At 39.4% G+C, this 22,302-nt stretch overlaps 1 protein-coding gene across 1 annotated transcript in view; it reads right to left on the bottom strand.

Moving 5' to 3' along the window:
• Nucleotides 1-22,302, bottom strand: part of LOC110448505 (reversion-inducing cysteine-rich protein with Kazal motifs-like) — a 97,683-nt gene that overhangs the window by 63,665 nt on the left and 11,716 nt on the right. The window contains exon 3 of the mRNA XM_021494778.1: nucleotides 2,531-2,620. Coding sequence (XP_021350453.1) covers nucleotides 2,531-2,620 — 90 coding nt within the window. The remainder of the gene's footprint in view (nucleotides 1-2,530; nucleotides 2,621-22,302) is intronic.

Here is a 22,302-nt window from a genome sequence, read left to right on the forward strand (position 1 = left end):
TGAATAAGACACGATGTTTACTGAGCTGATAACGAGTCAGGGATCCAATGTATTTATGAAGTTGATGGAGTATATAGCTCATCTATAAGGCCTGACTTATTTCCCCTGTAGTGTACAAGTAAAGAAATCACTAAATCCAGATTTCTTTTCTTTAAAATTCTGATTCCATCCTCGTAAATGCTCAGCCACAGTATTTAAATACTAGCCGTGTAGGTCTGTCTCAGCCACAGTATGTAAATACTAGGCATGTAGGTCTGTCTCAGCCACAATATGTAAATACCTAGGCATGTAGGTCTGTCTCAGCCACAGTATGTAAATACCTAAGCGTGTAGGTCTGTCTCAGCCACAGTATGTAAATACCTAGGCGCGTAGGTCTGTCTCAGCCACAGTATGTAAATACCTAGGCGTGTAGGTCTGTCTCAGCCACAGTATGTAAATACCTAGGCGTGTAGGTCTGTCTCAGCCACAGTATGTAAATACCTAGGCGTGTAGGTCTGTCTCAGCCACAGTATGTAAATACCTAGGCGTGTAGGTCTGTCTCAGCCACAGTATGTAAATACCTAGGCGTGTAGGTCTGTCTCAGCCACAGTATGTAAATACCTAGGCGTGTAGGTCTGTCTCAGCCACAGTATGTAAATACCTAGGCGTGTAGGTCTGTCTCAGCCACAGTATGTAAATACCTAGGCGTGTAGGTCTGTCTCAGCCACAGTATGTAAATACCTAGGCGTGTAGGTCTGTCTCAGCCACAGTATGTAAATACCTAGGCGTGTAGGTCTGTCTCAGCCACAGTATGTAAATACCTAGGCGTGTAGGTCTGTCTCAGCCACAGTATGTAAATACCTAGGCGTGTAGGTCTGTCTCAGCCACAGTATGTAAATACCTAGGCGTGTAGGTCTGTCTCAGCCACAGTATGTAAATACCTAGGCGTGTAGGTCTGTCTCAGCCACAGTATGTAAATACCTAGGCGTGTAGGTCTGTCTCAGCCACAGTATGTAAATACCTAGGCGTGTAGGTCTGTCTCAGCCACAGTATGTAAATACCTAGATGTGTAGGTCTATCTCCCTACTATTAGTGGAGTGGAATGTTAATTGATAAGACTGTGGGATGTTCCCATCAACACTTTTCACTTAACATCATAATCTTGTTATCATGTATCCACAAATTCAGAAAATTAATTTTCACCCACTACAAGGGTGGGCCTGTGTTTATCACAGAGAGGCAGTCCGCCGCCCCATCACTATCTTGTGTGTTTGTGTGTACTCTATCTTACTCGTACAATAGACCCCTTTCATTATATATCTGTCCTGGTCTTGGCCCCACTATACATTCAACATAACCTAGCATATCAGCTGAGTATCCAGTCAATACAGGATTTGACCAAATAAGGGCACCGGGCGAGGGTAATTGAGAGACTGGGCACCCTTATTAAGTAACATTTATTTAGAGTTTTCTGCTACAGATTATTTACAAACAGTTATATTTGTAGCTGGGTAACAATCAGTAAAATACGACCCCTTTATATATATATCCCAAAAAAGCTGTATTTAAGCAGGGGGACAATTTTTGACGACAAATTTTCACATTATTTCCTAAAAATATACGATTCTTTACCGAGCATCTGCAAATCCTAATGAATCGGACGATACCTGACAAATGTATACCCATAAAGGCAGTCATTTAACTCATTCACCCCTGAAATTTCGGAATGAACTATTCCAACCTTTGAATTGGTGAGTTAAAATGTGCCTTCAGGGGTGAATGAGTAAAACAACTACCTGATGAGGACCCAACAGACCCTGTATTTTGTCAATAATTGTTCTCAATTGATTCAGAAAAAGGGGAGCGGGCCTCTTATTAAGGCATGTGTTTGATAAGGTCAATATGGTATATATAATATATGACAGATGTAGACTGCATATCAAAATATCTCCCAAATATTTCTCCATGAATATTTTTAACAAAAAATGTGTTATAAGGCTAAAAAAAAAATTGTGCCTACCCTAAACTTTTGTTGGCAATTTTAACGGAAGCGATGTTAAATCAAGATCACTCTTCTATAAAAACCTTATAAAACAAAAAAAAAGAAAATATATTACCTATACCTATACCTATAGCTACCTACCCTTATTTTTTCAAACATGTAACAGGAAACAAACACAGCGCAGTGGAAAGCGCATTTGCCTTTCACCAAGGCGGCCGGGGTTTGATTCCTCGATCAGACATGAAAGGGTATGGAGTCATCTGCCCAACCATGTGGGTTTTCTCCGGGTGCTACGGTTTCCTCCCACAATTCCACCCCAATTAAGCGCACTGACATCCAAGCCAACAAGAGTGATTAATATATAAGTTGAAATAACTTAATTCATAATTGTTGTAAAATAAATCATGTTTATTTTAAACAAACACATTCTTTTTGTTTGGCCTAATCACTCTTCTGGTCCAATGAAGCACAATTTTGAACATAAATGTTCCTAAAGCGTTAGATGTTATAACTATCATAGAATGTAAGCTGTGCACGTTAATACATTACCTGTTGTGGTAGACAGGACTCCCCGACAAGGACCAGATTTTTTAACTGGGCTAGCTCATTCTCATTGTGTTCACTTTCGGCATTAATCAGCTGTAAAAGAAACAAAACATATACTTTTAAAAACTTGTCATATTTTGGTGAGAAACATCAAACTTTCAATTGATCAAAATACACTTTTTTTGGTAAGACAAAGCCATGACCGGGACGGTATCGTCAACCTGGATACTTTAGCAAAAACAGCAAACATTGTCTATAATAAAATATTTTCTCTCACAACCACTATAGGTTTCCTCACTCCCAGCTCACTGGATCAACCTGCTCGTAGTTGATAAACGTTTTTGCCTAGCAATATATAAATGGTTCAAGGGCTAGGCTTTCAACTATTTCCATGCAATAAATCAAGGACTAGTCCCCATGGATAGGGATTGACCCCAAGACTAATTGTGGTAGCATGACTGTAATTGTATTTTCATGCCTACCAATAGTATATATTGGTTGGAAATCTAAACCGATTTCAATTTATGATCCATACAAGACTTAGTCCACAGGGGCAGCAATGGACATACATGTTGATCCTTGTAACAGGGTTTCATATACCTCTTTATACGCAGCAAAATATGTGTAGTTTTAGGGTGGGGAACTTGGCCTTTTCCAAGATATGATGCAGAGACTAGTCCCCAGGGTGGGAATGGACACCAGGGACTATTCTGGTAGAAACTATGTATTTGTCCTTTCATGCCTTCTAAATGTGTATGCCCTCATGTAGTGAAGACCATATGATGCATGCTTATTTGGACCTTCAGGGCAGATAAGCCAAAAATTGACATACCTCAACTTAATTGAATTAACAAGAGGCCCACAGGGACCGTAATTCCCTATTTCAGCAATAAAATGTCTCATTCATCATATTCATATCATACCAAAATATGATTTTTACATACATCAATCTACATACATTGCAATTTTACTACTTAAACAACAAGAAAATATTATTAACCTGAAAGAAAATTATGATATTTTATTGACAACAGAAATTTGAACTTGAGTTTTGTGACTTTTTCCTAAACCTGAAGCCTCGATCCTAATCTGATCGGCTAAATCATTGAACTGCATGAGAGCGCCAAGCTGTACATCTCAATCACCTGACTCTGTGACCAAGAAAGTACACACCAGAGAGTAGAACACAAACTGATTGGTCAAGTCGTAACAGGCATGACTCAAACATGTCCTTATAATCTTATCACACTTTTTCAACATGACGGGCAATTTTAAGACATTGGATTTCCGAGAACAATGTTATCCTCGTTTTTCAATATGCTGGGTACGGTAAAGACTTTCGGTGTCCCTTTGATGATAAGACAGTGCGACTACAATAATCCGGCATTCCCTTTGTAGGAGCCTACCTGGGGTGTACACCTGAACAGGTAACACATCTGTAACTTTGATATTGACGAGAAATCCATTGCTCCCGGAAAATTATCTGACAAACAAATTACTTTTATCAGTCTCAAATTACAAATTCCAAAATTAATCCCATATCATGTTTCTAAATGTGGCTATCTGTAGATTTCAAACCTAATTGACAACTTAATGAAAAAAAATAAGATAAATACACACTGGACCTAAAACGTTATCATTTTAGATCATGCAATATGGTCACCATATTCACCTCCCAGTAGATTAGACATTTTCTAAGATGTAACAAAGAAAATATTATGGATGAAGGAAACCCCCTTGAGTTTCAACTGACCAAGATAATGACCACGGGTCTATGTTTTTCTCCTGTCGCCTAAGCTATAATGGAAATGAAATATGACTCTGACTCTCATTTCAGTAACCTGAGAAGATTGCTAAAAGGTTTTAGCTTAGCTTTTGGAAACTGTAGGATTATGATCATGAAAACACTTTATAAACTTGATTATCCAAGTTTACTTGTCTTCATAACCATAATCATCATTTCTTCTAATTTTTGTTGACCATTATGGACAGACCACAGACAACAAAGTGTAATTTGAACAACCTAAGAAATGTTTAATTGTGAAGACATTTTCTGGATTGATTAATGAAAGGAATAGATAACAAGAACTAAAGGACAGATACAATGATAAGTTCCATGAAAGACAGATGAATAAATCATCAGAGGAAAAACAAGACAGAAGACAAAATCACAACTGCTTCAGCAGACAAAAAGATGAGAGAAAAATACACCACGATAGACAGACAGATGAAGAACAAAAAACAATCACTTTGAAAGACAAAGTTGAGGGAAGAATATATATAATGATGGACAGATGAAGAAATAAATTCCAATTGCTTTGGAAGGCAGAATGATGGGGGGGAAAATGAATAATATAGACAGATAAGTAATGAATCGCAATCGTTCGGTAGACGGAATAATGAAGAAAGAATGTACGATGATAGACAGACAGATAAGAAATAAACTACAATTGCTTTGGAAGACAGAACGATGAAGAAAGAATGTACAATGATAGACAGGCAGATAAGAAATGAACTACAATTGCTTTGGAAGACAGAACGATGAAGAAAGAATGTACAATGATAGACAGGCAGATAAGAAATGAACTACAATTGCTTTGGAAGACAGAACGATGAAGAAAGAATGTACAATGATAGACAGGCAGATAAGAAATGAACTACAATTGCTTTGGAAGACAGAACGATGAAGAAAGAATGTACAATGATAGACAGTCAGTTGAAGAAATGAATCACAATCACTTTGGAAAGCTAAATTAAGGGAAGAATATATCATGATAGATGAAGAAATAAATCACAATCCCTTTGGAAGACGGAACGATGAAGGAAGAATGTATAACGATAGACAGGTAAAGGATGGATTCAGTGAGTAAATGTAAAACAGCATGAGGAGGGATGCGATAGATCATGATTTAGAACACAGACTTATCAAAACAGACAGCCCAAGGAGGGCTGTACTGGATCCCATCAGCTCACGGGAGCTCACAACTCAGGTGAGCAAAAAAATCCCGGTGTTTCTCAGCAGCTATCCCAAGTCAGAATAAATATTGTTCTTTCTTGGTTTTCAATGCAGAACATCAGGTACAATTTGGAGATAAATACGGGCTACATTTCACGCCAAACCATCAACTCCTGGGCATCTGGTAGGGAGGCAACTGTCACAGACCTCTATCCACACAATCAACTTTATGTACCCAGATGCTGCTTTTTCTACCATGCAGGTGGGGGAATCTCCCCTGAAGGCCCCACGGTCCCTCAAAACTCCCCTCCCTAGTTAGACTAATGCACAGAAGAAGGCATCTGTTTATTGTCGAAATCACCTTAAGGAAATTGCTTTCTGCCTCTGGTGCAATTTATTGTTTGCTTTCCCTTTAAAACCTATGTACCTATAAGCTTTAATTTAAATGGAAGCCGACAAAGCAAGAGATCTGTAAAGTAAGTTGAGTTTGCGTGTATAACCACTCCAATCTTTACTTACGAACATTCAGCACTTGCTATCATTTCCAACAAGTCATGTACATGATGGATCTGGCCGGTTGAAATGTTTTAAAACAAGAAGGAGTAAAAACTATTACATTTATAAATATTTGGCACCAGAACAAGAAAGGGAAGCCTAAATTTCATTGGGAAGGAAGACTTTCGAACAGGATGAAATAAGTAAGAGATTGAGAAACCAACGTTCAATAAACTGGGCAGGGCTTAAGGAGGAAATAACATTTCAATTTTTAAGATGTTTTTGCAGCCAGGAAAAAGACTTGTCGTTTTAAAAATGAATGAATTTAACTCTCTTCCCACGATATCAGAATATTCAAAATATCAATTTATTTGATGTATTCTTAAAGGTCGTCTACATGTATGTATGTGTAGCTGGAATCAAGTTTTAAAATCAGGACATGCCAAGTAGACATTTTACACATAAGTACATGTTATCAGCTTCTGACAGCCTTCATCACTGTAAGGCCTGATTTATTTATAGATAGTGCTCCAACCATGTAATACTCTCTAATTGAATCAACATTCTAAAAAAAAAGAATTTATGCTAATTTTATTCAGATTTCCTCTTCTTGTACTTATGGTCTTTTACTTGAGTGTACATATGAAATTTCCGCGAATAATTTCCTACGCCATTGTCTTTTGGTATATTCATGTACTGCCTATTAGTGCATAAAGGGTGGAAAAATAATCTGGAAAGGTTGAAAACAGTATGATTAACTTCAGGGGACATAATTTATTCCTTCTCCATTATGACGTTTCTCAACGTTATGTGACATTGCAGGTCAGGAGACATCGTAAGTCAAGATACATGTGCACCATATTAGCACTATATAGCTACATACTTTGTCATTTTTCATCCAATCCAAGTAATGTTCATCAGGAAATGTACATTTTATAGCTACAGTGAATCTGTGATGATGATGTTGATGATAATATACCATGAAATGAACACGGGGCTATAAATATGGACTTTACTGATGAAAGGTGAATATTTCGCTTTATCACAGATTCATGGTATACCATATATTGCGTTAAAACTTTTTAAGATTATTTATTTCCGTCTTCCCTGATCTGACAATATGTATACCATATCTGCCAACCCTCCTTATTTAGAAGGGACACTCCCGATTTTGGACCATTAAATTTAGCATTTTCAACAAGTGAATTTGCTAAACTATCCCTATATTCTAAGATCTAATAATTTCATCTGAAAGAACAACTAAAAATATGTCTTTCCAAGAGCTATTTTGTCTCTAGGTGGTATATACACACATTTAACTTCGGTTTTAATTTTATGTGTGCAGAATGTCCCCCATGGAAATTTCAATAAGTTGTAAAGTATGGTATACTAGTGGTTTTAATTTACATCTATTTGACCTTTGCCCTAGAGTTGAACATCACTGCGACCTAATACAGTGCGCTTCAAAATTTACACCTTAAACTTTTGAGGGTAAGAAAAGACATTGCCAAAAATTGTGCACTTGTTTGACCTTTGACCTGGGGTGAAGATATGTACACCTTCCTTGGCTGATGCAGACTTACTAGATTTTATAGAAATATCTTTATCAGTATAACCCTTTCACCCCTATGCAACTTTAGTAAGACTCTACCATACATTGATCTGGATGAGTCCATTATGGTCTTTAGTGGTGAAAGGGTTAGGGTTAGGGAACCCTAACTTAAGGTCCTGACCAAAAATGTATTTAGTAAAGTAGACCTCACACTAGAGACCAAGGGGCATGATAACGATATCATTATTACCCATCGGCCTCAATAATCATGAATGATTTTTTTCCTAGTGATTTACATCAAAAAGAAAACTCAAAAGCATAATTTACACGTAAACTGTGGGTTGGGTGACCTTGGGATAATTTCCACGTAAACTATATAGTCCTGCCCCTCCTAAGGTGGGTTGGGTGATCACTTTGGGATAATTAAAGTAATGCATCTTTGATAAAAGTATCATTGTACAGTTCCACCCATGAAATATTTTTGGTTCATCTTGATTTTTTTTCATTTTTCACCAAATTTTCCCATTTTGCTTGGCCAACGTCACAGGAAGTCGGGAAGGGTTGTCAGGATTCCAATTTTCATATAACCAAATTATCAAACTGGCATCTCATGATCATATTTCAATATTCCATTTAGATCTCTGATCGACCTGAGAACATTTTGCCAGTACCATCAGAAGTTCACCCCTACAAATTTTCAGTAAATCAGCCCATTAGAACTAATGTTTAAGTTTTAAATATCCCCGATCAGACGTAAGGTATGGGGTCACCTGCCCGAGCCCATGTGTTTTCTCCGGGTACTCAGGTTTCGTCCCACAATAAGACCCCCCCCCCATGCTAACATCCTGGCCAACAAGAGTGATTATATAAGTTCAAATAACTTGTTTCATAATTGTTGTAAAGTAAATAAAGTTTATATATATTAGGTTTTAAACATGTTTTTAAAATGACAGTTGTGGCAGCCATACTGGAATTCTAATTGACACAAAAAAATGATAATTTATTTTTTAGGGAAGAACTATAGACAACAAAAGGGTGATTTGAACAATCAACCTAACACATAATTGTCTCTTTAAACGCCTGCTTATCATCAGGTGTTTGTCTGAATATAAAATTTATACAAATTTTAACAATACCAGTTGTAGCAATGCAAAGTCAAGTGGGGTGATTTCTTTACTTCTTTTTCAAAATGTTCATCTCTATTTTACAGACAACAATATCGGTTTTTATTACATACTTACTAATAAATACGGGTTTTTTGTATATGCAATACGACACAATTGCTCTAACCCATATCAGCCCTCGCCGTATCCCCCCCCAAACCCCGTATCAGCCCCCGCCGTATCACACCCCAAAACCTGTATCAGCCCGCAAAACCCATATCACGCCCCTTTTGGAAAAAAAATCGTTTTTCGATATTTCAAAATAAATGATAAGATAGGAGTTTTTATTAGTAAGTATATAATAAACAGAATAAAACACGCCTTTTTCCATATCACACCCAGTATCAACCCTCGACCAATATCAGCCCTATTATAGTCTCGGGTTGATACTGGGTGTGATATGGAAAAAGGCATGTATTATTCTCTATATAAATGCCCTCATGATTTGACCGTAGAACGATGAGCTAGTGAGACACGTTAATCTACAATATCATGGCAATTCGTAACCAGAATTTATCTGGCAACTGAGACCGCATAAAACTTTCGTTAATTTTTGCATTTATCCCCTCTCCAAACAAAAGAATTTTCCAATATGTACATTAGAGAAGTCATTATCATAATGAATACGTTCGTTATGTTATCATATGGTAATAGATCGTGGGAATAAGACAAGAGACCATTTGTAAACTGTATTTTTTGGTGTCGGTGAAGATGGAAATGTGCACTACATTGTTTAAATGTTTTTGATTGACAGGTGCTACCCACAGAACGTTTCTATTGCTGATATTATACAGTTAACTATTTGCAGGGTATAACTGCATTTCCAAAACCCCTGCATACCATTACACATGATTAGGTGATCACTGTAATGTTACAAAGGAATATATTATCTTGTTTACAGTCATTATCAGGAAACATTATTTAAGCTGACCAAACTTTGAACTTTATTCTAAAGCCAAAAAACAATATGTATGTTTCAGGTATCTCGACCACCCTAGTATTTACCTCAGACCCTGACAATTTTATCTCGCTCAAACACATTACATCCAGTGTTGACACCGGATGTAAACAAATTGATTGACCAACAAACAAGTAATATATATATATACTCTCTTCTTCACAGGCTGGTATCAAAAGCAAATTTAAACCCCATATTATTATTTCAAAGACCTACAAATGTTTGGTGAATTTTGTAATTTCTTAAATTAACACACCCTCAAAAAAGAAAAGAAAAAAGAAAAAAGAAATTCTAACCGACCTACCCCATTTTTTTCAGTCATGTTACCTGAAACATACCACATTTTTTGTCGAACAGATGTCACTCTGCAAATGGTTGACTAATCACACTCTGCTATTCTCAGGTAAGGGGGAAATGTGAAGAGGCTAGACTGAGATTCGGACCCAGGACCTCCAAACTCAAGATAGACCTTCTAACCAATTTAGCTATCAGGTCATCAAAAGTCGATCAGCCCAGTCCTGCTAGCCAGTTAACAAAAAACTTTGATCAATAATTCCACACTACTTTCAAAAAACATTTCATCAATAGAAAAGTCAACACCAGCTTATATAGGAGGTGAAAGGATTATAACAAATCTCTAATTTATTTTTCGCCTTTTCAATTATTTTTTTCCAGCACCAATCAAAATATGAATTAAAATGTTATTTATCAGCCTTCTGATTCATGCTGTGAACACATGGCTACGTTTTTGTTCGTGATCCGTCAATAACGTGTAAACCCGCAAACCCCGTAATACCTCAGCATTAGCAATTATTCATTCATAAATACACCTTTCTTCCACCATGAAAATCCTATGCATTGTACGTTAAGGCCAATTTCAACTCCTAGTGTTCAATCTGATGGGGCTCAATGAAATATAGAATTTTGCTTGTCCCAGGTGTAAGAGCTGGTGTTGAAACCGTGGGTTACTAAGGCCATATAGACTTGTCCCGCGTGTTAGAGCTGGTGTGAAACCGTGGGTTACTAAGGCCATATAGGCCATGTTAGAGCTGGTGTGAAACCCTGGGTTACTAAGGCCATATAGACTTGTCCCTCGTGTTAGAGCTGGTGTGAAACCGTGGGTTACTAAGGCCATATAGACTTGTCCCTCGTGTAAGAGCTGGTGTATAAACCGTGGGTTACTAAGGCCACATAGACTTGTCCCGCGTGTTGCAGCTGGTGTATAAACCGTGGGTTACTAAGGCCGTATAGACTTGTCCCGCGTGTTAGATCTGGTGTAGTTACTAAGGCCATATAGACTTGTCCCGCGTGTTGGAGCTGGTGTGAAACCGTGGGTTACTAAGGCTATATAGGCCATGTTAGAGCTGGTGTAAAAACCGTGGGTTACTAAGGCCACATAGACTTGTCCCGCGTGTAAGAGCTGGTGTATAAACCGTGGGTTATTAAAGGCCATATAGACTTGTCCTGCGTGTTAGAGCTTGTGTATAAACCGTGGGTTACTAAGTCCATATAGACTTGTCCCGCGTGTTGGAGCTGGTGTGAAACTGTGGGTTACTAAGGCTATATAGGCCATGTTAGAGCTGGTGTAAAAACCGTGGGTTACTAAGGCCACATAGACTTGTCCCGCGTGTTGGAGCTGGTGTATAAGCCGTGGGTTACTAAGGCCATATAGTCTTGTCCCGCGTGTTAGAGCTGGTGTATAAACCGTGGGAACCGTGGGTTACTAAGGCCATATAGACTTGTCCCTCGTGTTAGAGCTGGTGTGAAACCGTGGGTTACTAAGGCCATATAGACTTGTCTCGCGCGTTAGAGCTGGTGTATAAACCGTGGGTTACTAAAGGCCATATAGACTTGTCCTGCGTGTTAGAGCTGGTGTATAATCCGTGGGTTACTAAGGCCATATAGACTTGTCCCGCCTGTTGGAGCTGGTGTGAAACCGTGGGTTACTAAGGCCATATAGGCCATGTTAGAGCTGGTGTATAAACCGTGGGTTACTAAGATAGGCCATGTTAGAGCTGGTGTATAAACCGTGGGTTACTAAGATAGGCCATGTTAGAGCTGGTGTATAAACCGTGGGTTACTAAAGGCCATATAGACTTGTCCTGCGTGTTAGAGCTGGTGTATAAACCGTGGGTTACTAAAGGCCATATAGACTTGTCCTGCGTGTTAGAGCGGGTGTATAAACCGTGGGTTACTAAGGCCATATAGACGTGTCCCGCGTGTTGGAGCTGGTGTGAAACCGTGGGTTACTAAGGCTATATAGGCCATGTTAGAGCTGGTGTAAAAACCGTGGGTTACTAAGGCCACATAGACTTGTCCCTCGTGTTGCAGCTGGTGTATAAACCGTGGGTTACTAAGGCCGTATAGACTTGTCCCGCGTGTTAGATCTGGTGTAGTTACTAAGGCCATATAGACTTGTCCCGCGTGTTAGAGCTGGTGTATAAACTGTGGGTTACTAAGGCCACATAGACTTGTCCCTCGTGTTGCAGCTGGTGTATAAACCGTGGGTTACTAAGGCCATATAGACTTGTCCCGCGTGTTGGAGCTGGTGTATAAGCCGCGGGTTACTAAGGCCATATAGGCCATGTTAGAGCTGGGGTATAAACCGTGGGTTACTAAGGCCATATAGGCTTGTCCCGCGTGTTAGAGCTGGCGTATAAATCGTTGGTTACTAAGGCCATATAGGCCATGTTAGATCTGGTGTATAAACCGTGGGTTACTAAGGCCACATAGACTTGTCCCGCGTGCTAGAGCTGGTGTATAAACCGTGGGTTACTAAGGCCATATAGACTTGTCCCGCGTGTTAGAGCTGGCGTATAAACCGTTGGTTACTAAGGCCATATAGGCCATGTTAGAGCTGGTGTATAAACCGTGGGTTACTAAGGCCATACAGACTTGTCCCGCGTGTTGGAGCTGGTGTATAAGCCGTGGGTTACTAAGGCCATATAGGCCATGTTAGAGCTGGTGTATAAACCTTGGGTTACTAAGGCCATATAGACTTGTCCCGCGTGTTAGAGCTGGTGTATAAACCGTCGGTTACTAAGGCCATATAGGCCATGTTAGAGCTGGTGTGAAACCGTGGGTTACTAAGGCCATATAGACTTGTCCCTCGTGTAAGAGCTGGTGTATAAACCGTGGGTTACTAAGGCCATATAGACTTGTCTCGCGTGTTAGAGCTGGTGTATAAACCGTGGGTTACTAAGGCCATATAGGCCATGTTAGAGCTGGTGTATAAAACGTGGGTTACTAAGGCCATATAGACTTGTCCCTCGTGTTAGAGCTGGTGTATAAACTGTGGGTTACTAAGGCCATATAGACTTGTCCCGCGTGTTAGAGCTGGGGTATAAACAGTGGGGTACTAAGGCCATATAGACTTGTCCCGCGTGTAAGAGCTGGGGTATAAACCGTGGGTTACTAAGGCCATATAGACTGGTCCCGCGTGTTAGAGCTGGTGTATAAACCGTGGATTACTAAGGCCATATAGACTTGTCCCGCGTGTAAGAGCTGGGGTATAAACCGTGGGTTACTAAGGCCATATAGACTGGTCCCGCGTGTTAGAGCTGGTGTATAAACCGTGGTTTACTAAGGCCATATAGACTTGTCCCGCGTGTAAGAGCTGGGGTATAAACCGTGGGTTACTAAGGCCATATAGACTTGTACCGCGTGTTAGAGCTGGTGTATAAACCGTCGGTTACTAAGGCCATATAGGCCATGTTAGAGCTAGTGTATAAACCGTGGGTTACTAAGGCCATATAGACTTGTCCCGAGTGTTAGAGCTGGTGTATAAACCGTCGGTTACTAAGGCCATATAGGCCATGTTAGAGCTGGTGTATAAAACGTGGGTTACTAAGGACATATAGACTTGTCCCTCGTGTTAGAGCTGGTGTATAAACTGTGGGTTACTAAGGCCATATAGGCTTGTCCCGCGTGTCAGAGCTGGTGTATAAACCGTGGGTTACTAAGGCCGTATAGACTTGTCCCGCGTGTTAGAGCTGGTGTATAAACCGTGGATTACTAAGGCCATATAGACTTGTCCCGCGTGTAAGAGCTGGTGTATAAACCGCGGGTTACTAAGGCCATATAGACTTGTCCCGCGTGTTAGAGCTGGGGTATAAACCGTGGGTTACTAAGGCCATATAGACTGGTCCCGCGTGTTAGAGCTGGTGTATAAACCGTGGATTACTAAGGCCATATAGACTTGTCCCGCGTGTAAGAGCTGGGGTATAAACCGTGGGTTACTAAGGCCATATAGACTGGTCCCGCGTGTTAGAGCTGGTGTATAAACCGTGGATTACTAAGGCCATATAGACTTGTCCCGCGTGTAAGAGCTGGGGTATAAACCGTGGGTTACTAAGGCCATATAGACTTGTCCCGCGTGTAAGAGCTGGTGTATAAACCGTGGGTTACTAAGGCCATATAGACTGGTCCCGCGTGTTAGAGCTGGGTTTAGTGTACTAAGGCCATATAGACTGGGCTGGGACACGAGCGACTATTTCCCCACATATCCCGATCATTACAGTATGTGTTGTATTGATCTGTCGTTTCTCTGCTATGGTGGCTGGAACTAGCTGTCAAGCAACTCCCCCTATCACCAATGTCATCTGCTGTTTATTCAAACCGCGTAAGACCCCACAACCACACAGACCTGTTTTGTTTTCCATGTACGCCACTATTGTCTTATGATTTTTTTTGTATGAACATGTAAATTGTATACTGCATGAAGAACAAGAGGCCCACTGGCCATAATACTCACCTGAATGAAATTACAAATGTTAACATACAGCGCTAAGGTGTTTTTTTAATTTTCATCACCTAAGAATGATTAGGCCATGAGATGGCAAATGAAACGATGAGCATAAAGAAAAAGATTTTGGATTTCGCCAGCTCAATACCTTTGAAATTGCAACATTATATTAAACTAGATGTGTTATATAGAGGTGGCCTCTATAAGGAGGTAATAGTTACACACACAGAGGTAGCCGGGACATACAGGTATGTTATAGAGAGGTGGTCTCTATAGAAAGGTAATAGTTACACACACAGAGGTAGCTGGGACATACAGGTATGTTATATAGAGGTGGTCTCTATAGAAAGGTTTGAGAAGAAATATTTTACAGGTAATTTACTGAGCTTGCAAATGACGGTCATTTCTATCCAGGTTTCTTGTACATAAATGCCATAACTGTATATTTCCCACAAGTCTCACACAGGTACAACACATTATCCCTACATGTCGTATAATTAAAAATATGTTAATGGTCTCTGAGACTCCTAACTTTATCAGCAGTAGAAATAGGAGATGAAAAATGATTAGCACGATATATCCTGCGTCAGACTGACCTGTCTGGCTGCCTCTTATCGACCTATCAAATGGGCTTACAATGCTCGATAGGTGTGTCCGCCTGTCTGCACGTCAGACTGACTACATGTAAAACCCCACGAACAATGGCAACATGTTTGTTGTTATTAATCATCACTGATTATACAAACAAACAAAATACAAAACTAGGAAAAGTTTAATTCTTTATATTATTTCATCATACAACAAATTATGATGATACTGGAATTGTGTTAATTTTTTTTAATCTATTTGAAATCACAGAATTGATAATATTTTTTGAACCTCCCAAGTAAAAGTTATTAGAGACAATATGATTGATACAGAAGATGTTTAAGTGAGATTATATGTATTTCCCCAATTTTGTTGAAATTCAAAAAGCTCTCCTGAAAAGGTAAAGGAATCAATGCCTGGTATAGGGGCCTTTAAGACGTGTATTAAGCAAATTTCACTAAATTTGAATATTGAATATTGAATATCAAAGCTTGTAAATATCATGTGCTATTGGAGTTTCAGAAGTAAGCATTACAACTTTCGTCAAATCTTTAAATTCAATAGTACAGATTTTAAAATTCCAGATTTAAAATGACACAATTGTATATCTGAAAATCTCAGAAACTGTCATCTTCTATCACAGCAAAATATTGATTCTAAAATAAGCGCCTATCTCAAAAATCTGGATGTGTTTAACATAAATCAATATTCTATCCTAGATTTGCAAGATAAAATTCTCTGTTTTATCATCCTGTTTACTACGGGGTAAGTGAACTAGCATCAACACCAGGGATACCACTATTGTAGTCGACACCCAAGTAAATCATGTCAATCTTAGTGTTGTACATGTCTAGGATAGCTAAGCAAACCATCATCAGAACAATTTAATAATTTCACTTCCACACAGATAAAGTGCAAATTACAGTTTAAACTATAACATCCGTCATAGCAGTTAGTTACATAATCATGTCATAATGATAAAACAATAATGAACCATTTTGTGATGAATCAAGACAAGGGGCCCAAAGGTCCTGTATCACTCACCTGGATAATTGATCACCTGGATATTTAAACAATCAAGGCAAATAAATGTTGAAAATAAGTTCCCAGGGGAGGGGCTGGAAACTGGAGCAAATTCTCGTATCCTATGTGTATCTAAATCTTCATGCTCAGGAATTCTGTATCATGGTATAGGACGGAGATTGAATTCATGTTATATAAGGACCCAGGGACTAAGTCCCTAGGGTTGGAGCAGACCTTAAGTCCACCCTGGTAGCATATCTGTATTGTCTTTCCATGTAGATTTCTTCATATCTAGTAATAATATCACTATGGCAAGGATTCCAACCATTTCATCGTTTTGACCTAAGAACAGTATGGGCCTGACCTTGGGCCAAACTGTGTAGCATGTGGGTACATGTATTACACTTTGTATACGTAGTAATCATATATACAAATGGTTGTTGGACGTTAACAGATCCCATGTAATGACGAAAGAACTATGTCCCCAAGGGCAGGGCAGACCCCGGGCCAAACTGTGTAGCATGTGAGTATTCCTCTCTTTATACATAGCAATTATATAATTATACATAGGGTTGAAGGATATTACAGTTTCCATGTCATGACCAAGGAACTAAGTGCCCAAGGGTGGGGCAGACCAAGAGGCCAATTCTGGTAGGACACGTATAGGGTGATAACACCAATATCAAATAACTCAAGTATCTTTTTTAAGTAATAACACCAGAATTAACCTATATAACCAATAACTGGGTTGTTACTGGCAAAATCTTTTATAAATACCATGGTTTTTAGTAGCAAAAAGACTTTTACTGGTAAAAACATGGTAAATTATAAATATCAATGTTTTGACTTGACAAAAATATTGAAAGTTATATACCAGGGCAATTATTGGTAAAAATATGGTAAGTTTTACTAATGTCATGCTATATAGTCAATAAAGTCAATTTTGTTCATGCAAAATACGAAAAAATCTAGCCTAATGACCATGGATAGATTGGAGCCAGTCATGCTCCCTATACGGACTGCATAAAAAAATCAATCTTTACTCAATGAAACACTAGAATCATATGCAGGCTCGGCTCAACTAAAATCAATACCAGTCAGCTTCCTCCAAGAACCGTTATAATAAAACGTGTTCCCAGAAAACAACCGTATACTAGAGTGAACAAAAATTATTGCCATTTATAAACATAATTATACTATAACAGCAATACAGGTCTGCACCTAGTGTACTGTAGTGGTCTCTCTGTCATCAAGATAGTGATCATTCATTCTGACCTGCATACAATTTTCAAGTACACAAAAAAACACCAAGAGAAGTGTCAACAAAACCCTAATTTGAATTCAAAATTGATAAAACTAGGGGAAAGGAAAGATTTACAAGGAGACCATTGAAAACGTATGACCAGAATAAGACCAGGTGTTCCAGATGGGTAAGCACCTTCTACTTCATTGAGGACAACCACCAATTAAGGCAATTGTAAATCTACACTGGAGGGTAAATCCAAGTTACATCATGTTACAAAAGTGATATCAACTCATTCACCCCTGAAGACACATTTGAACTCTTCCTATTCAAAGGTTGGACTAGTTCATTAAGAAATTTCAGGGGTGAATGAGTTAATGAGCATACGAGTTAAAAGCATTGACGTTAACATCAAACAAACAAATAGAATATTTTTCAGAGATATACATATAGATATTGGAGAAGTTACACAACATAGAGTAAACATCGGAGAAAATGGTGTTTCGAGGAAACTGACATTGACCGAAAAGTGAAGTCAAATGCTTGGTATATCATGTGATTTTTTAAGGTGAATTTGGGGCCTTTCCCTTGGATAATTCCTGCTGTATTTTCCCAAAATCAATGCAAAAATCCCTTTATTTTCCCCAAATCATGCTTTTTGGGTGTAATATTTTCCTAAAGCCTCAAGGTACAGGCCCCTGTCAAAAAGAGTTAGACACAGTATATAGGCAGCTAAGGAAAGGAATTTCGTTGTTGTTGTTACAGAAGTAAAACAATAATAAACTTGTTTATCTTATATATATATTCCTTGGTTCTCCATTTAGCGCCCGATACATATCCTTTATCTTGTAAAACCACATAATGAGAGTTTAATTAAATTCTTATCAAAAGTTGATCACCATAAAAAAAGGAGAAGTGGTTTTATGCTTTTCGACTACAGTGGAGGAAGAGCGGTTGACGATGCTATCTGGGTAATGACGTTTCACTTCCATTGGCCAAGATGTGTATCTCGTGATTATACAAGAAAGCAGTAACGCTGATCAGCCAAGCTCTGTCAATGTCAATGCAGGCTAGGGCCGTACACACCGCATTTCACTATCTCCAAATATTTTCTAGCCATGTTACCTAATGGTTGTGGCACACGATCACTATTGAACTGTATGAAAAATGCCAATTAAAAGCTCACTTATCTTACAGCCAGGCAAAACGCACATCTTTTATGTCAATTAAATGGAACATCATTACAATGTGGGTTTTTTTTTTCAACACATGCTATATCGGTGACGACAACCAAATGGCAACCGTTTATAGTTGGCCTACGTGTACGCTTAGCCCTCTTAGTGTTTAATAAAAGTTGGGCTTCAGATTGATTTTCTACTATGCATGATCATTCTTAGGTTCAGTTTTTTTATTTGTCAATGATTTTGTATTCTCACAATTTACATGTTGTACGATTTCAAAACTCTACCAAAACTGGATAAATCTTAATCCTATCTGAAAAAGCCCAATACAGCCCTGCCTTCATTCAAAGCAGCGTTTTAAAAATTATGTTTACAACAATATTTTAAAGATTTCTCTGCATAAAGACTTTCATTCCAAAGTGCATTTATTTAATCAGTTACACAATTTGACACTAATCGATTTCGTAAATAAGAAATCACTCTTTCTTTCGCAAGAAAACATGAGACTGAAATGTGAATTCTGATGTATAGGCCTATTGCAAGCATTCATTAAAACTCTTGTGTTGAATTTAAACATTATAATTAGTTTTTTCAGAATTTTAAAGTCAACATTATATTAAAATTTTTGAAAAGTGCATTGATTGAATTCTAATTAAAAGCCAGTTAATTAAAAATACAATGGTTGTTTATTTATTAAATTTTACAGCCACAGAATTCCTTCAGATATGTTTTTGCTAACACTGTAACGCCCACATCTGTATGTATAGTTAAACGTTGTTAACACATAGATTTGTTTTTAATTACATCACAACATTACAATGACGGCAGCAGAAAGACTTGAGTTACTGATTCACGAAACAAACCTACTAGCCATAGGTTATTTAATGCTCGCATGCTCTAACAATGTGCTCGTGAAATAAATATCTGGTACATATTACCGCCTTTATCACTTGTTAATTACGATGATAAAACTCACTTGGTGGTGAAAACCTACCACTTTCCTTGTTGTATCGCAACTAAAAAGGACTTAAGGAAGCATGCTACTTTTCACATGATATTTAATGTGATTTTTATGAGAGTAACCTCCCTTAAAGCTGTACGTATTTCAGCAGTTTATCCTATTTTGGCAAATACAGCAATAACCTCTCTTCAGCTTCGAAAAGATTGGGGTTTTTTGGCTTAAATATCCTTTTTGTAAAACATCTCTTTAATTATATGAATTTTTAAAATGTTTGTTAGAATTTTGTTGACTGCAGGGAAAAAAATACTCTTGTTCTACCGTGTTAAACTTTCCCAAAAACACTTCCCTTGTGGGGGTCCCAAACCAGGAGGCACGAACATAGTTCAAAGGTGTCAATGGATTCTTTTTATAAAAACATTCAATCTGGAAAGGAAGGGAAAGATATTCTTTCTGTCCATACCAACATGACATTCTAGATTCTTGCCTGAAACTTGCTATAAATGACTTAAAGTGAACAACCTACATAAGTCCTCGGTCCTGTACCCATAGAATTTCCATTTGACCTGTAGAATTTCCATTTGACCTGTAGAATTTCCATTTGACCCGTAGAATTTCCATTTGACCCGTAGAATTTTTGAAAATACTAGGATTTAACATGGTGGGACCCATATCTTTTAACCGTACAGTGGAAAAAGACACATACAAACTAATAGTAGATTGGTCACTGCACTACGAATTGACTAGGAGTATGATCGGCTGCTTGTACTTTTGTACAATATGATACCCCCTTCCTTCCTCCCCCTCCCCAAAATGATTATCCCAACCACCACCACCTCTGGCTATTGGTGCCATACGCCCTTCCCCTGGACCCTATGCCCTTTCCATAACAACAGTCTGTGATCCATCAGCCAAAGCTTTACTTCCTGTGCGAGGTGCCCTGTTCTGACTTATAACACTGGGCTATAGTGACACTAATTAGGCAGCAGGAGCAAGTCAATGAACCGGAACATAGACAAGTAAACACATTAGATACACTTGAATGATTTTCACACTTTTTTCGACCAAGTTGATCATGCCGTAACATATATTTTCTGAAGAAATCTAAGCAATTTTTCATTCACTGGAGAAATCTTTTACAATTTGATTTACATATAATACAGCTGTTAGTAAGTTTGTTGTGATTTAACAAAACCAACATGAAGTAAATAATCACACTTAATTCACATGCACTTATATAGACCATGATTGAGGGAAGAAATTCATGTTTCATTTGTTTCACTGATATAGAACAACCAGAAGATTGGAAGACGCCACAAAATCTAAGCTACACAAGGTCTTCAACATGTGACAACCCCTGTTAACCGAGAAGTCTAGAAAGTGTGACAGTCGCTGTCCTCAAAGAGGTCTAGAACATGACATAGGCTGTTTGACCTAAAGGTCTAAAGCATGTGACATGCAGTCTCAGCCAACCACCAAGTCATATGTAACAGCCCTCAGTTTGCCGTAATATCTTGAGCATGTAAAGCCTTGGTTGGCTAAGAAATCTAGAGCATGCGATATCCCCAGTCAGCCCATGTGACAGCCCCGGTCAGTCAAGGTTTTAACTGTGTGACCGCACTGATTGGTCATGAGGTTGTGAGAATGTCCCAACCAGCCAGGAGGACAAGAGCATGCAACAGCCCGTCGACTGGGAGGTCTAGAGCCTGTGACAGCCCTGATCGACTGGGAGGTAAAGAGCATGCGACAGCCCGTCGACTGGGAGGTCTAGAGCCTGAGAGAGCCCTGGTCGACTGGGAGGTAAAGAGCCTGTGATAGCCCAGTCAGTTATGAGGTCTCGAGCTTGTGACAGCCCCGGTTGACTGGGAAGTCTAAAATCTGTCACAGCCCAGTTGATTATGAGGTCTAGAGTCTGTGACAGCCTAGTGGATTACAAGGTCTAGAGCCTGCCACAGCCAAGTTGATTATGAGGTCTAGAGTATGTGACAGCCTTGTGGATAACAAGGTCTAGAGCCTGCGGCAGCCCCAGTTAATTACAAGGTCTAGAGCCTGCGACAGCCCAGTCGATTACAAGGTCTAGAGCCTGTGGACAGCCTAGTGGATTACAAGGTCTAGAGCCTGCGACAGCCCAATCGATTACAAGGTCTAGAGCCTGCGACAGCCCAGTCGATTACAAGGTCTAGAGCCTGTGACAGTCCCAGTCGATTACAAGGTCTAGAGACTGCGACAGCCTAGTGGATTACAAGGTCTAGAGCCTGCGACAGCCTAGGGGATTACAAGGTCTAGAGCCTACGGCAGCCCCAGTCAGTTACAAGGGCTAGAGTCTGCGACAGCCCAGTCGATTACAAGGTCTAGAGCCTGCGACAGCCTAGTGGATTACAAGGTCTAGAGCCTACGGCAGCCCCAGTCAGTTACAAGGTCTAGAGTCTGCGACAGCCCAGTCGATTACAAGGTCTAGAGCCTGCGACAGCCCAGTCGATTACAAGGTCTAGAGCCTGCGACAGCCCAGTTGATTACAAGGTCTAGAGCCTGCGACAGCCCAGTCGATTACAAGGTCTAGAGCCTGTGACAGCCTAGTGGATTGCAAGTTCTAGAGCCTGTGACAGCCCAGTCGATTACAAGGTCTAGAGCCTGTGACAGCCCAGTCGATTACAAGGTCTAGAGCCTGTGACAGCCAAGTTGATTACAAGGTCTAGAGTCTGTGACAGTCCCAGTCGATTACAAGGTCTAGAGCCTGTGACAGCCCAGTTGATTACAAGGTCTAGAGCCTGCGACAGCCCAGTCGATCACAAGGTCTAGAGCCTGGGACAGTCCTAGTGGATTACAAGGTCTAGAGCCTGTGACAGCCCAGTCGATTACAAGGTCTAGAGCCTGCGACAGCCCAGTCGATTACAAGGTCTAGAGCCTGGGACAG

The sequence above is a fragment of the Mizuhopecten yessoensis genome, unplaced genomic scaffold (assembly GCF_002113885.1).
Source record: "Mizuhopecten yessoensis strain PY_sf001 unplaced genomic scaffold, ASM211388v2 scaffold4105, whole genome shotgun sequence".
In the NCBI taxonomy this organism is placed as follows: Eukaryota; Metazoa; Mollusca; class Bivalvia; order Pectinida; family Pectinidae; genus Mizuhopecten; species Mizuhopecten yessoensis.